The 16,948-nt window shown below is 36.6% G+C and overlaps 1 protein-coding gene across 2 annotated transcripts in view; it reads right to left on the bottom strand.

The window, feature by feature from the left end:
* HTR7 (5-hydroxytryptamine receptor 7) overlaps positions 1–16,948 on the bottom strand; it is a 113,383-nt gene that overhangs the window by 7,804 nt on the left and 88,631 nt on the right. The window contains exon 2 of one of the 2 annotated variants that reach the window (XM_017896361.1): positions 1,325–2,085. In XM_017896361.1, the coding sequence (XP_017751850.1) occupies positions 1,326–2,085 (760 nt within the window). In that variant the 3' untranslated portion in view covers position 1,325. The remainder of the gene's footprint in view (positions 1–1,324; positions 2,086–16,948) is intronic. The other variant, XM_017896360.1, reaches the window with a different exon arrangement.

Genomic DNA, 16,948 nt, shown 5'->3' with positions numbered 1-16,948 from the left:
CCTGTGAAGCTACACTCAGCTTAAGAATTAGCATAACTGTAGTCTTCCAACTTTCAGTTGTAAGATAAAGGCAGTCCAGTATAAGAAAAATGAGTAGCACTGGGATTCAGATGATATGGGATCTAGACTTAGTTGTGACACTAGCTAAGTGTGAGACATCTCACTTTTCAACTCCCAGTTAGCTCTTCTGTTGAATGACAGGGGTGGACAAGATGACTGGGAAGGTCCCTCTCTGCTAGAGTGGTCCCTGGTTCTCTAGTCTGCTCCTTCCCGCCAGGCTGTGAAGACGGACGCCTCCAACATTGATCTGCTCACTGTCTCACCAGAACCTTCCAATTTTTCATTCCAAGTTTATTTTTCCCCTGACTTTCAATGTGAAGAAATCTCCTCTACCTCACATTTAAAACAGAGTCTTCATCTGACATGTTGACACCTCTAACTAATATACTATCTCTTTCCTTCTTTACAATGTCAATTTTTTAACATGTGGGTCACTTCTGAAATTTCCATTTCTCTATCACCATCAGAGCCTTTTTCAGATCCCAAGACCCTGTGATAATTGCTTCCTTGAAAGTCATTAAGACTTCTTAGACCAATTCTTGGTTCTCTCCTGCCAAGATGGCCAGGAACATTTCCTAAACGGTCCTGTGGCTCTTTTCCTTTTCTTTTTTAGAGGCAGGTCTTGCTCTGTCAACCAGGTTGGAGTGCAATGGCATGATCCTATATAGCTCACTGCATAATCCAACCCCTGGGCTCAAGCTATCCTCCCGCCTTGGCCTCCCAAGCGGCTAGGATTACAGAGGCGCTCTACCATGTCCGGTTCTTGAGACCCACACTAACCACTCTTCTTTTTCCTGGGCTGCCTCCTTTCAGCCCAGGTGAATGTAACTGCATACTAGAAAGATCATTGTGCCTCCTACCTCAAAAGAAGACTTTATCGGTGAAGGTTGAGGTCATCAAAAAAGTTTTACTAGACAGAAGAATAACAACAACTAAAATAATAATGTTACACAAATTTAGATGTAAGGACATAATTTGGATGTCATTTATGGAGAAAGAATGGAAAATATCACCTCTTTGTTGTCAATCACATCAATTGCAATTCTTCAGAAAATTAGTCTCATCTACCAATCCAACTAAGTACCTATTTTTGGCTTTTGGAATTTTACTGGGTGGAAGACTGGAATCTATACTGTTGTCAATTCAAATCTGGTATGTTTAGTAAAACATAAGCTAGCTACTCGTTCAGGAAACTTTCTGTGATGTGCTTCAAAAAGCTGCATGAAAGGGTTTGGGGGATAAAAGGAAAATAATGATAAATGACCTTACAGCACAAACTCAGCTCTCTCTGGCCTCTCAGCAAGCTTCAGGGCTTCATGCATGCCTGCAGCCGAGAGCTTCCGGTTGATATTCCGGTACTGGCACTGAAGCAGGCTGCGATAGGTGGTCCTCAGGTCCCGGTTGAAGAAGGCATATATAAAAGGGTTAATGAGAGAGTTTGCATAGCCTAGCCACAGAAATGTCCTCTCCACCCACAGTGGGATGCAGCTGCAGGAAGTGCCACAGATGAAGGGTCTGGCTGTCGAGAGGAGGAAAAATGGCAGCCAGCACACGGTAAAGGCCCCGACGATGATCCCCAGGGTGGTGGCTGCTTTCTGTTCCCGCTTAAAGATGGAGATGTTTTTCCTTTCATGCTTGAGGAGTCTCGAAAGGTTTGCACACTCTTCCACCTCCTTCTGGAGCTTCACTATGCCATTCAGGGCGATGATGCTGTCTGGCTCCACTCGAGGGAAGCCAGGGAATTTGTGTTTGGCAGCACTCTTCCTGGCAGCCTTGTAAATCTGGTAGTACATGAAAAGCATGACGGACATAGGGATATAAAATGCCACTGCGGTAGAGTAAATCGTGTAGCCAAAGTCCTGGCTGATCAAGCACACCTTATCGTCATTTACATTCTGAGCCCATCCAAAGAGCGGAGGTAAAGTGATGGAGGCAGAGAGAAGCCAGACGGAGAGAATCATCTTCGCCATGCATTTCCCATTTTGCCTCACAGGGTATGTGAGGGGCCTTGTGATTCCAAGGTACCTAGTGGAGAGATGCAAAGATAACAGGTGAACACTGTGATCATAACTGGTCAACTGAGCAAGACCTGCCAGCCAGGTACCAGCACCAGTCCTCACAACAGCCCTTCTAGGCAGGCATCATTACTCCCATTTTGCAGAAAGGTAAACTAAGGCTCTGAGATGTTACCTATTTTATTCCAGGTCACAAAGAGGCATTGCCAGATTGTAGCCTGAGAGCCCTCTGGCTCTAAAGTCAGTACATGCTTTTTGCATGCCTTACAGTTTTTCACAATCCATGTAGTCAACAAAGTTTAAAGAGCTCCCCCTCCCCATGACCACAGCAACCAAAATCAGCCAGGACAACATATCAACTCTGATGTAGGATGCTGTGACACATTCTCAAAACAACCAAGGTCTACCACACTCTGGTATTATACACCCAGTGATCGCCCCAGCTGTCTTAATTTAGGCCAGCTTTTAATTCATTTTAGCTTTCCCTTTGCATTACAGCAAAAGCATTTCTTTAAGATCACACAGATTCGTGAGATAGTCTGGGAATCCTAGAGTGTTGAAATGGTTAGCAGAAAATACATTATTATTATTATTATTTACCCACAGAAAAGTCTCACACAACAGCAATGTCAGAGGAACAATCTAAGAAATAAAAACAGCCTGCCTTCTCTCTCCAGTTCTTAGGAGAATCACAAAGCAAGGGTACAATTCTGAAAAATATTAGGGAAATCCAACATTTTCTCTGTGCTTAGTTCTATACAGGGAATAAATATTACTCCAAGTCTGTGATCAAGGATTTGTAATGCAAACAAATCTGTGCACACAGAGAAAACATATACAGAAAAGATATTCTGCCAAATGTTTAATATTTTTCAGCTTTTCAAACCTGTGTTTTCCTCATATTTAATAGCCTTAGATTCTATTTTGGGAAGCAAGGAGCACTTGAGAAGCAAAGACAGAAAAAAAGCTGGTCATTTTGTTGTTGTTTTTACTTCCTTTATGTATATAAAAGATACATTATTGAAACATAAAAAGGAAAGATACAGAGAGTCCCTAACTTACCAACAGGTTATTTTCTGAAAGTTGGCCAGCTAGTAGGTTAGAACTTAAAAAACAATTTCCGCTAGAAATATCCTTTAATACTTAAATTATCCCACAAAAGACCAAAATCATACTTTCACAATGAAAATTAGCATCACTATAACACAGGAAGACAACATCGAAATACAGTAAAAAATGATGAGCCAGATGTTCTTACTCCTCTAGAATTCTTTCCTTCAACAAGTATTAATGGAGCTCATTTTACTGGACAGGTACTGTTCCAGGTGTTGGAGATATGGCAGTGGGTAGAAGAGATGAAAATCCTGCTTGCAGGCAAATGGAGAAATCATGTCGGATGAAGGGGAAAACCTGACACCATGGTAATGTTGAAGGGGACTTCTGATCCCTTCCAAGGACTCATGCGTTCACAATGCTGGGTTCTTCATTTGCCAACTTCTGCCTTCCCTTTTCCTTAATAAAGTTGACCTACAATCACTACCCTTAGACTTATCAGCTGTAGTTAGGATTATGATGCTGCTCCCAAACAGAATGAGGGAAGAGAGAGAGGGAGGCTTTCCTTAGAATGCAAGAATAAGAGTTAAGAAAAAGGCAGGCAGTGTGGGGGAAAGTAACTCAGAAGAAGAGAGGGAGGGAAGGAGGAAGGAAGATGGAAAAGGGAGGAGGGAGGGAAAAGGAAAATCTAGTCCTTGTTCTCAAGCAGCTCCTGTGAATGTGGCCTTTTGGGCACCTTCCTTATTTCCCTAGCAGCCTTTCCCCAGACCTGCACTTTGATTTCTAGTCTCTCTTTGTCTACAGCCCCATTGTAAACTGCCTGCTCTCAAGCCTGAATGTGGCATCCAAGACATGAGCCCAGGTCGGTGCCTCAGGTTCACCAAGGAGTGAAGTCCAACAGGTAGAGGTTACTTTACACAATTCCCCAGGAGACCACCAGATGGCATTGTCAGACCATTTTACACCTACTTACTGGGATTGGGGGTGTGTGGATAGGGTAGATGGCTGATGTAACAGGTTGTTATGTTGGAAAAATTAAGACAAAAAAAGAAGTTACATTTTATTTGTGGAGAGTTAAAAAAATTAGCAAGCCTGGAATTCACAATCTAGTAAACTCCTGTTTTAAGGAAATCCTTTTTCTCTCCCATTTCTTCATACTTTCCTTACTAGAACGATGCCTTCCCACTTAAGTAACAATTCCATCTTTTTCCTGGTTAATAAAGTACAAAGAACATTTTAGAATATTAGATAATCTAATTTAAATGGTACGTTTATTCATTCTAGTACACTTAGGCTGACACATTATATTTCAATCATGGTGATTAGTCTACATTCAGCCTGCCCTGGATGTACAAATTATATTTCATAAACTCTGTTCTACTTTAGGCACCATTCTCTAATTATTTCAAGACATCCTACAACAAGATAGTTATATTTACTTCTTAGGCCCCTCACTTCCACCTGGTGAGACATTATAAGGCTAAAATCAACTGAAATATTACTAGAAAAAAAATGAGTGCTCACTGAAGTGTCTGGATATAAAATTAATAAACAAAAGTTAATATTTTATGTTGTAACCATTAACAATCAGAAAATAGTGTGGAGATGATGCAATTAACAACAATTAAAACATCTAGGAAAAGCTTTTTTAAAATAATACCTAAGGCCTATATGGAGAAAATACAAAATGCTACTGAGGTACATTTTAAAATACTTAAATCCATGAGGGAAAACTTGTTTTTTCAATAAGAAAATCTAGTATTATAAAAGTACCTATTTCCCCTCAATCTGTAAATACCATATAACCCCAAATGAATAAACTGGCATGGCTTTTGTTAATGATTTTAAAGCTCACCAAATCAACATGCAAAAATGTACAGATAATCTGAAAAAGAATAATGAAGGGATACTTTTCCTATTTAAAAAAGCAACAGAAATAAAAGCCCCCCAAAAATTATTCAAAAAGATATCAATAAAACAGGATAGTTTCAAGTTGATTCAAATATATACGGGAATTCAATATAAAAGGAGTCACTTTAAATCACTAGTAAAAAATTGGATACTCATAAAGTCTCACAACTGTTCAGCAATTGAGGTAAAAGTATTACTGGCTTCTTACCTTTCTTTTGATTAAATATAAATCCCAGATGGATCAAAGATTATCATGTAAAAAAAATTAAACCCTAAGACTATGAGAAAATATTGGCAAGTATTTCACAATCCTGAGATGACAAAGGCCATTCTTAACTATAATACAAAAGCTTGAAAGTATAAAATGAAACATCAAGAAATGTTTGTAACAAACAAAATAAATAAGTGACATTTATAAGCAACATTTAGTTTAATTCAAAAATCATTCTGTGAAGAGTTAAAAGTCAAATCATAAACTAGAAATCTAAATGGCAATATCACAATATTCACAGATTTCCTACAGGTCAATACAAAACACAACCATCCCATAGTAAGAACTTCAGAGTTTGTAAAAGAAAAAGGAAAAAGCCAACCATCCCAAAAAAAATATTTAAGCAACTGATCAAAGAAGAAAAACTAATGGCCAAAGCCGGGTGCCGTGGCTCATGCCTATAATCCCAGCACTTTGGGAGGCCAAGGTGGAAGGATCACTTGAGGCCAGGAGTTTGAGACCAGCCTGAGCAACAGAGCAAGACCCCATCTCTATTTTAAAGACAGAGAGAGAGAAACTATGACCAATAAGCACTTAAAAATATGTAGAACTTCATTAATAATCAAAGAGATGCAAATTTTAAAATGACGCATTTTTATCATTTGCCAATATTTAAGAAAGACAAAATCCAATATTAGAAAACTGTGAAAAAGCAATCGTTCTATTACGTTGCTATTGGAAGTGTCAACTGAAATAATTCTGGTAGACAGTTTGGTAATTATCAGATATCTAGGATTTTGTCTTAAGAAGATAATTGTACAGATGCAAAATGACTAATGTGCAGAGATGTTGCTAAACACATAATAGAGGAAAAAGGATGCAATCTAAGTATTATCAATAGGAGATTAGATATGGTATATATATATATATATATATACTGTATACAATATGTATAATGCAACCATTAAAATGATGATGTACATCTGTATTTACTAACACAGAAACAAGAGAAGAGTGGATTAAAAATGCATTGATAATAGAATATCCTATAACATATTTTATTAACCCTTCTATATAAAACCGGGTGTATGCCTGTGTGAGCATGTCTGTGTATGCACAGATGTCTACAAGAATATCAACTAAAATATCAATAGTAGTTCTACCTGAGATGTAGAAATTTTAATGATTTTAATTTTTCTTTATATTTTCTATGCTTGATATTTTTGTAGTGAGCATGTAAAAAAACCCCACTACTTTAAGAACAAAATAAAAGATTTAAGAGGATTCTGAGATTCCTAAATTACTAAATGATTCTGGCAATAGAAACAATCTGGTTCATAAAACCTTTAGAAAGCTGATAATTAAATCTTATATTGTTTTATTTGATTAGCTTGTCAAAAGTGCTGTATTATAATACATTCATAAGTTCATACAAAAGAAAAGGAACTCATTGGCATTTAAAATCCCATAATTACTATATAAAGTAATATTGGTATTCAGGGAAGTGTTTCTCTAAATTATACATTCATTCTTCCAAACCTTGTATCGAATAAATCTTACCTTCAAGGGAGAGAAAGAAAAAAAGAAAAAAAAACTAGACTGATTTTTAATATTCCTTAATTATGCATGTTTAATATTTATCACACTAGCATTTTATCCTCACTGTTAATTAGAAAGCAGGATGCTTATAAAGTCTTCAAAATTTTACTGTAAAATGCATACAAATGTTAAAGTACAGTAAATCTCAGAGACAAAAGCACCAAAGTATTATATAATTGAGAAATATATGCAACTCACATTAGGGGTGCTACTGAAGTACAGGTTCAGGGAAAAAGAGGATTAGGGAGTTATAATCTGCATAGAGAGGGATCGGAAGTAAACTAACTCTGCTGCCTGTCTTCTGTTCTAACTGTATAGAAATGGTAGATAACAGTTCTTTAATCAAATGGCTTCTTCTGAGTTTCACTGCTATAGAATAATAATCTAGGGAGTAAAAGAAACTGGGTAGAATTATTCTGAAATACGGTGGTTTTTCAGAATATTCAGCTTAAAAAGAGTTCACACACTTAGAACACCTCCTCCAGGAGATTCCTCCCTTGCAGTTGGCAAAATCCACTAGAATCTCCAGCTAATGTCAGTGGCTCCTGAAACTGCCAGATTATCAGAATCACTCAGGAGCTTTAGAAACATGCAGATTCCCAAGCCAATATTCTCATTCAAGGATTGGAGACCTAGGACTTTCTGTTTAGGATTGACTGTTCTGGGTCTTTATCCCACACACTGCTGTCAAAGCAGCCTTCTCCCATTCAATTACAAGGACTTTATACTTATCACATGAAGGGCTTTACTTACTGTATATTTCATCTGAACAGTTTGCTTCCAGTTTAGTCTAACAAAATCATTATGAATCATGTTTCCATTATCTCAGCTATTAGATTTATTTCCCAGTACTGTGCTAAATGAGATATGTGTGGTCTTTATGTTTTAATCAAGTTGTAGATTTTTCTTAAGTGCATAATACCCAACAGGGTTTTTTAAAACCTTTTGACCATAGTTCACAAAAGAAATATAACATTTTACCTATATAATAAACTGATATGTGTGTATATTTATATTTAGGAAATTAAAACAAAAGTTTCACAAATCTATATTTACCATTATAAACCATTATTTACTCTCTTCTATTCTATTTCAGACTTTTTAAGTGCTGGCCTTAATGCACTAAATTGATTTCATAACCCATTATTGGATCAAGACCTAAAGTTTGAAAATTACTCACCTTCACCAAACACATGAAAAGGTGTTTAACATCATGAGTCATGAGAAAAATGCAGATTAGCACAATGAAATGTCACTAACAGCCATCAGAGTGGTTAAAATTAATGATGATGATGATGATGATGATGATGATGATGATGATAAAAACCATAATGCCAAGTGTTCTGTGAAGATATGAAACAATTGTGATTCTCACACATTACTGGTGGGAGTGTAAACTGAGGCAGTAACTTTGGGAAACTATTTTGTAATATCTATTAAAGCTAAATAATACACACACTATGATCTAGCAATTCCAAGTATATAATGAATATTAACCAAAATACACATACAAAACTTTATAGCAGCACTGTTGGTAATAGCCCCAAATGAAACTCACCCACTCTACAAAAGTAAAATTAGTATAACTCTATAATAGTAGAATAAGTACATAAACTGTGGCATATTTATACAATGGAATTCTATAAAACAATGAGAATGAACCCAGTACTGCTTGTCAACATGGATGATTTTCACAAACATAAGGTCGTGCTAAAGAAGCTAAAAAACAAAAGAGAACATACTATTCCAAACCAGGCAAAACTAGCCCCTGGTAACAGAAGCCACAATGGCAGTTACCTCTGGGGAAAAGCAGGTCCTAAGCAGTGAGGGTGCAGGAGGCTCTGGGTGTGTTAAGCAGGTATGCTCACCTTGTAGAAAGTAAGTGAGCTATTCAGTTATGATTGGTGCAGTGTTCTGGATGTACAGAAATCAAGGTTTTTTTAAATACTAAAAGTAAATTTTTAACAATACACTGAACTTATCATTTGCCATTAACCTAGATGCTGACCTGTTCTCTAAAACCATCATTACAGTGGGGTTCCAATATACTTTTAAACCATTTCCATCAGTGTTTCTAAGCTGCACTTATAGTTAGGACCAATAAACAACTTAAATTCCTTATTCTGCCCTCAGCAGTGAAGGAGGGAAGTAGATAAAAGAGAAGAGGGGAAAAAGCAACAAAATTCAATCAAGTTTGGAAACACAGTAGCAAAGCCTCCTCTTTGAGAAAGCATATTATCATTAAACAAAAAGGAGACTTTCCCTTAACAGAGAAAATCAGATTTAATTAAAATAAAACAAATCACTTAATTCTAAAAGTACCTGTAAAAATTCATATATTATATTTGTTAACTGTTGCTACATAACTAATTACCACACTTTAGTGGCTTAAGACACCACCAAGGAAAACCCTGTGGCAAAAAAAAAAAAAAAAAAAGAAAAGAAAACTACATGACTATTAAAGGATTTTTAGATAATTATACAAAGTCATGAAAATGAATAGTGTGAGAGATTAGTAGTGACCCCTGAATTATACTTGTTAATTACCTCAGTTGTATATGGATTCACAATAAACTAAATTTTCCCAAAGAATTTGGCCTTTTATTCCTCAGAAAAAGGGGGTGGGGGTGGCAGAAAGAAAGAACCAAAATTTATCAGCAATAATACAAGAAATTAATGGCATAAAACCTTAAAAACTTTGTAAAGGTTAGAGGCAGGAAAAGAAAAGAAAATATTCTGTTTTATGATGCTTCTGTGTGGCTTTCAACCCCATCCCATAGAAGCAGTACTGAGGAAAGGGGGTGAGTAAATCCTTAAAATTCCAAATAATACCTTCATTTTGGAGAGAAGCAAATCGAGCGGGCGAGAAGACAACCTAAAGAAAAGTACTGCAAAGCCATGAAGAGCAGAAGCCCCACATGCCATTTCAGCAGAGTTAAGGGCCAGCAGAACTTGTCATCTTTCAGGACACTGAGCTGAACCAGAGTAGTATGCCAAGTTCCAGAAGACTGGTAAATCCTGAGCTTAGTGGGATATTTTCTGGTCCAGGACATCTAATGAGTATTCAGAGTAAAGAGTAGTCCTCCTTAACAAACTTCACTCAGCTGCAGTAGAACCTACTCCCTTCCTTTCCCTGCAGCCCTACACTTTCAGGCAATTGAAAAGCAGAAACACGAAATACTAGCCTAAAAAGAGAAAAATAGCATACCAAATAAGGCAGAATATCAATGATAATTCAACCACAGTATGTGAGAACAAACATTAGGGTTTAAATAAACAACTCATGTTAAGAATGAGCAAAATGAAAAAAATAAACTGTTACAGCAACTACACAAACATGCTCCAACAATAAATAACAACAATAAAAGGAAAAAAGAAAGAAAGAGAACATGGCTAAGACTTGAAGAACCAAGTCAAGAGGCAAACACAATATTCAGAATAGATATTGTTTTCCTAAAAGTACTTTTCACTGTAAGAGACCTTAATAAATATATGTGATCACTGAAGTAGAGGCTCAAAGATGTTAAAACAGCAGAATGAGATAAAAGGAGACTGCTAAGTTAAGAAAATAAATTGAGGCCAGAACATTATCAGGGCAGATCTAATGGATGAATAAGCAGGAGCTGAGAATAGAAACAGACACACCTGACCAGGCGCAGTGGGTCACGCCTGTAATCCCAGTACTTTGGGAGGCCAAGGCGGGCAGATCACGAGGTTAGGAGTTCGAGACCATCCTAGCCAATATGGTGACCCTCTGTCTCTACTAAAAATACAAAAATTAGCTGGGCATAGTGGCGCTCGTCTGTAGTCCCAGCTACTCGGGAGGCTGAAGCAGAAGAATTGCTTGAACCCAGGAGGTAGAGGTTACAGTGAGTAGAGATCGTGCCACTGCACTCCAGCCTGGGTGACAGAGCGAGGCTCCATCTCAAAAAAAGAAAAGAAACAAGACACACCTGAAAAGCAAATCAATGGCATGGAGTAAAAAGGCTTGAGGTAATCATATCAATGCATAAGGAAAAATTTATTCAAGCAATTAGAAGGTGATAGGTAAGGAAAACACACAAAGATAAGACATAATAATAACATCTCCCTGAAGAAAAGAAAGAAACTAAACAAGGAGGACGGAAATTGTTTAAGTAAATAGAGCTGCAACATGTAAAAAGTACACAGTGATATAATTTAGGACATTGTCCTTGAATCGATGAAAGAGCTGAATCTTACCAGCAAAAGGACACATCACATAGTTGGGAAAAAGTGATACAGAATTATTATCCATGATACCTATCCTAGTAAAGTTATTGAACTTCAAGACATGGAAAGACCACTGCAGGAATTTGGGAATGAAAAAAAAAATCAGAAAATATGCAAGGTGGAAAAAAAATCAGGCTGATTCTCAACAGCATAATTCCATGCCAAAATATAATAGAAAATGTCTAAAAATATAGAGTGTATAAAATGTGAAATAGCATTATGCCTGTTATCTAAAATTATAAAGCTAAGAAGTAGACATTCTCAAACACGAGAGAATTTGAAGAGTAAAGTACCCATAAAGCCTATTTTGGGGGAGGAAATAAAATCCATCCAACCAAAAATGAACCAAATGAAGAATTTAAAACCAGGAAAACAATGGCTATTATTGAACTTGTTTAAATGCAACAGTAAGACCTATGGGAATTATATTAGCACAACAGAATGTAAATTTTACAAAGTAAAAATAATATAAGCCACAAGAATCAGGAGCTGGGGGAAGCAACGTAGGATACAGTGTTAGAGCACTAATCAATTCAACTTTCAAAGTAGAGATCAACTGATGCTGTCTAAAATTGTAACATTTTAAAATTGTAACATATAGTTTATACAAATCCAACCTCCTAATGGCTTTCACATTTTCCCATAATCTTTACACAATCTTTCAGGAACAAATAGCTCTTAAAATTAGTGCTGTACAAAGGAAAGGAAATCAGTGTATCAAAGGGACATCTGCATCTCCATGTTTACTGTAGCCCTATTCACAATAGCCAAGGTATTGAATCAACCTAGGTGTCCAACAACAGATTAATGGATATAGAAAGTGTGGTGTATACACACAAAGAATACTATTCAGCCATAAAAAGAGGAAAAGCCTGTCGTTCACAGAAACATGAATGAAACTGGAAGACATTAAGTGAAATAAGCCAGGTACAGAAAGTTAAACACCGCATGTTCTCACTCTAAAATTAGTTGATCTCATAGGAGTAAAAAGTAGGACAGAAGATAACAGAGACTGGAAAGGGTAGGAGGAAAGAAGGACATACAAAGATTTGTTAAAGGGCACAAAATTAAAGCTAGACAAGAGGAACAAGTTCTAGTATTCTATAGCACTCTAGGATGACTATAGTTAACAATGCATTATATAGTTTAAAATAGCTAGAAGGAGGATATTGAAAATATTCCCAACGCAAAGAAATGATAAATGTTTGAGATGAGGGATATGTTAATTACCCTGATCTGATCACTATACATTATATGTATCAAAACATCAATATGGGCTGGATGCATTGGCTCACACCTGTAATCCCAGCAATTTGGAAGGCCAAGGCAAGTGAATCACCTGAGGTCAGGAGTTTGAGACCAACCTGGCCAACATGGTGAAACCCCATCTGTACTAAAATTATAGAAAATTAGCCAGGCGTGTTGGTGGGCATCTGTAATCCCAGCTACTTGTGAGGCTGAGGAGGGAGAATTGCTTGGATCCAGGAAGTGCAGGTTCCAGTGAGCTGAGATTGCACCATTGAACTCCAGCCTGGGCAACAGAGTGAGACTCTGTCTCAAAAATAAATAAATAAAATAAACATGTACCCCATAAATATGTACAATTATTATGTGTCAAAAAAATTAAATGAAAAAATAGTAGCTCTGACTGAAAGTTCTTCTACTTCAGTTTATTTTTCTTCTTTTAAATTTAAGTAAATTTAGTTTTAATATTTTGTTAAAATAACATGCATAGTGTGATATCATTTTTATAATTTTTTTAATCAATCAACTTTCTATCTACCTGTCATTGAGTCAACTAACCAGCTAGCCAGTCATCCTCCTAAGTGGACATAAGTATAAAGAAACATCTAAAATGATACTTACTACGTGTTATTTATTTTATTTTTCTGTATAAGAGTTTAGATGATTTGTTTTCTTTTTCCTATTTTTTATAATTGAATTTTCATAATGAGCACATACAGTTTTCAAAAAATTAAAGAATTACTCTAAAACACTGCAAAGCTTTATTTTTTATTTTTGGACTGTTTCTACCTTACCACTTTCTCTTTTTTACTATACGTATATTGTGAAATGATTACCACAGTAAAGTTAGTTAACACATCTATTACCTCACATAGTTACCATTGTGTGGGAGGGGCAGGGGCGGGGGGCGGTGAGGTTTACTCTCTTAGCAAATTTCAAGTGTACAATACACTACTGTTAACAATAGTCACCATGCTGTACATTAGATTTCCACACCTTATTCATCCTACAACTAAGAGTTTGGACCAACATTTCCCCTTTTCCCACATCCCCATTCCCCTGCCAACAACCATGCTACTCTCTGTTTCTAAGTTTTTTAGATTCCACATACAAGTGAGATTATGCAGTATTTATCTTTCTCTGTCTGACTTATTTCACTTAGCATAATGCCCTGAAGGTTCATCTATGTTATTGCAAATGGCAGGATTGCCTTCTTTTGTAGCTGAAAAATATTCTATTGTGTATATATACCACATTTTCTTTATCCACTCATCCCTTAACAGACACTTAGATTGCTTCCTACCTTGGCTACAGTAAATAGTGGGCAATTAACATGGGAGTGCAGATATCTCTTCAATATACTGGCTTCATTTCCTTTGGATATATACCCAGAAGTAGAAGCACTGGATCATATGGCAGTTAGTTGTATTTTTATTTTTTAAGGAACCTCCATACTGTTTTCCATAAGAGCTGTACTAACTTACATTCTCACCAACAAGTGCACAAGGGTTCCCTTTTCTCCACATTCTCGTGAACACTCAAGATTTCTTGTCTTTTTGATAACAGCTATCCCAACAAGTGTGAGGGGATAACTCATTGTGGTTCTGTTTATGTTTCCCTGATGACAAGTGATGTTGAGCACCTTTTCATGTACCTGTTGTCCATATGTATGTCTACTTTAGAAAAATGTCTATTCAGGTCCTTTTCCCATTTTTAATGGAATTATTTGGGTTTTTGTTGTTGAGTGATATGGGTTCTTTAAATATATTGAATATTAACCTCTCATAAGATACATGGTTTGTGAATATTTTCTCCCATTCTGTACGTGGCCTTTTCATTTTGTTAACTGTTTCCTTTTATGTGAAGAAGATTTTTATTTTAATGTAGTCCCATTTGTTTATCTTTGCTTTTGTTGGTGTTATGTCCAAAAATATCACTGCCAATACCGATATAAAGGAGTTTTTTTTTTTTTTTTTTTTTTTAGACGGGGTCTTGTTCTGTCACCCAGGCTGGAGTGCGGTGGCCAGATCTCAGCTCACTGCAAGCTCCGCCCCGGGTTCACGCCATTCTCCTGCCTCAGCCTCCCGAGTAGCTGGGACTACAGGCGCCCGCCACCTCGCCTGGCTAGTTTTTTGTATTTTTAGTAGAGACGGGGTTTCACCTTGTTAGCCAGGATGGTCTCGATCTCCTGACCTCGTGATCCGCCCGTCTCGGCCTCCCAAAGTGCTGGGATTACAGGCTTGAGCCACCGCGCCCGGCCAGATATAAAGGAGTTTTTACCCTGTGTTTTCTTCTTGGAGTTTTATGGTGTCAGATACTACATTTAAATTGTTAAGCAATTTCCAGTTAATTTTTGTTAGTGGTGTAAGATAAGGGTTGGATTTCATTATTTTACATGTGGATATAGTTTTTTCGGCACCATTTATTGAAGAGACTATTCTTTCCCCATTGAGTACGCTTGGCATCCTTGTCCATTATCAGTTGACTGTGTATGTGGAGGTTTCCATGGGTTCCACGCTGTCAATTCTGTTACATTAATCTATGTGTCTGTTTTTATGCCAGTACCATATTGTTTTCAGTGCCATTTTGTAATATAGTTTTAAATGAGGAAACATGATGCCTTGAGCTTTATTCTTCTTTCTCATGATTGCTTTTTCTGTCTGAGGTCTTTTCTGATTCCATGTGAATTTTAGGATTGTTTTCCATTTCTGTGAAAAATGCCATTGGAATTTTGATAGTAGTTGCATTGAATTTATAGATTGTGCTGGGTTTTATGGGCATTTTAACAATATGGATTCTTCTACTCCATGAACATGGGGTATCTAGACATTTATTTGTGTCTTCTTCAATTTCCTTCATCAATGTCTTATAGATTTCAGTACATACATCTTTCACCTTCTTGGTTAAATTTATTCCTAAGGATTTTATTGATTTTTATGCTACTATAATTGGAATTGTTTTATTTCTCTTTTTATGAGATGCATAGATAAAACTTAGTCATTTTTACATTTTACTTTGAGTTCTAGGATATGTGTGCAGAACATGCAGGTTTGTTACATAGGTATACATGTGCCATGGTGGTTTGCTGCACCTATCAACCCATCATCTAGGTTTTAAGGCCCACGTGCATTAGGTATTTGACCTATGCATTAGTATTTGTCCTAATGCTCTCCCTCATCTTGCCCCCTCATCCCCTAACAGGCTCCGGTGTGTGTTGTTCCCCTCCCTGTGTCCATGAGTTCTCATTGTTCAACTCCTACTTATGAGTGAGAACATGCGGTGTTTAGTTTTCTTTCCTGTGTTAGTTTGCTGAGGATGATGGCTTCCAGCTTCATCCATGTCCCTACAAAGGACATGAACTCATCCTTTCTTATGGCTGCATAGTATTCCATGGTGTATATGTACCACATTTTCTTTATCTGGTCTATCATTGACGAGCATTTGGGTTGGTTCCATATCTTTACTAATGTAAAAAGTGTTGCAGTAAACATATGTGTGCATGTGTCTTTATAGTAGGATAATTTATATTCCTTTTGGTATATACCCAGTAATGGGATTGCTGGGTCAAATGGTATTTCTGCTTCAAGGTCCTCGAGGAATCGCCACACTGTCTTCCACAATGGTTGAACTAATTTACATTCCCACCAACAGTGTGAAAGCATTCCTATTTCTCCACAGGTTTGCCAGCATCTATTGTTTTTTGACTTTTTAACAATTGCCATTCTGACTGGCTTGAGATGGTGTCTCATTGTGGTTTTGATTTGCATTACTTTAATGATCAGTGATGCTGAGCTTTTTTTCCTATGTTTGTTGGTCACATAAATGTCTTCTTTTGAGAAGTATCTGTTCATATCCTTTGCCCACTTTTTGATGGGTTGCTTGTTTTTTTCTTGTAAATTTGTTTAAGTTCCTTGTAGATTCTGGATATTAGACCTTTGTCAGATGGGTGGATTGCAAAAATTTTCTCCCATTCTGTAGGTTGTCTGATCACTCTGTGGTTTTCTTTCTTTTTCAGATAGTTTGTTACTTTACAGAAACGCAATTAATTTGTATGTGTTGCTTTTGTATCTCACAACTTTATTAAATTCACTTATTTAGTTTTGGCAGAGTTTTGTACAGGTTTTTTTTGGTGGAGTCTTTAGAGTTTTCTACATATAAAATCATCATGTCATCTGAAAACAGAAACAATTTTACTTCTTCCTTTCTAATTTGAATGCTTTTTCTTTTTCTTGCCTAATTAGTATGGCTAGGACTTCCAGCAGTATGTTGAACAGAAGTGGTGCGAGTGGACAACCTTGTCATTCCCAATATTAAAGAAAAAAAATTCAGCTTTACACCACTGAGTATGATGTTAACTAAAAGGATGTTGAATTGTGTCAAATGCTTTTTATTCATCTACTGACATAATCATATTATTTTTATCTTTCCTTCTGCTAATGTGGTATATCATATTTATTGATTTGCATACATTGGACCATCTTTTGCTAGTATTAATATTACGCTGAGGATTTTTGCATCTATGTTCATCAGAGATATTGGCTTATAATTTTATTTTCTCATACAGTCCTCATCCAACTGTGCTATCAAGGTAATGTTAGCCTCA

This window comes from Rhinopithecus bieti, unplaced genomic scaffold, assembly GCF_001698545.2.
Source record: "Rhinopithecus bieti isolate Rb0 unplaced genomic scaffold, ASM169854v2 scaffold_26871, whole genome shotgun sequence".
Classification (NCBI taxonomy): domain Eukaryota; kingdom Metazoa; phylum Chordata; class Mammalia; order Primates; family Cercopithecidae; genus Rhinopithecus; species Rhinopithecus bieti.
The sequence above is the reverse complement of the archived record's forward strand: the minus strand, read 5'-3'. Positions and strand labels throughout refer to the sequence as shown.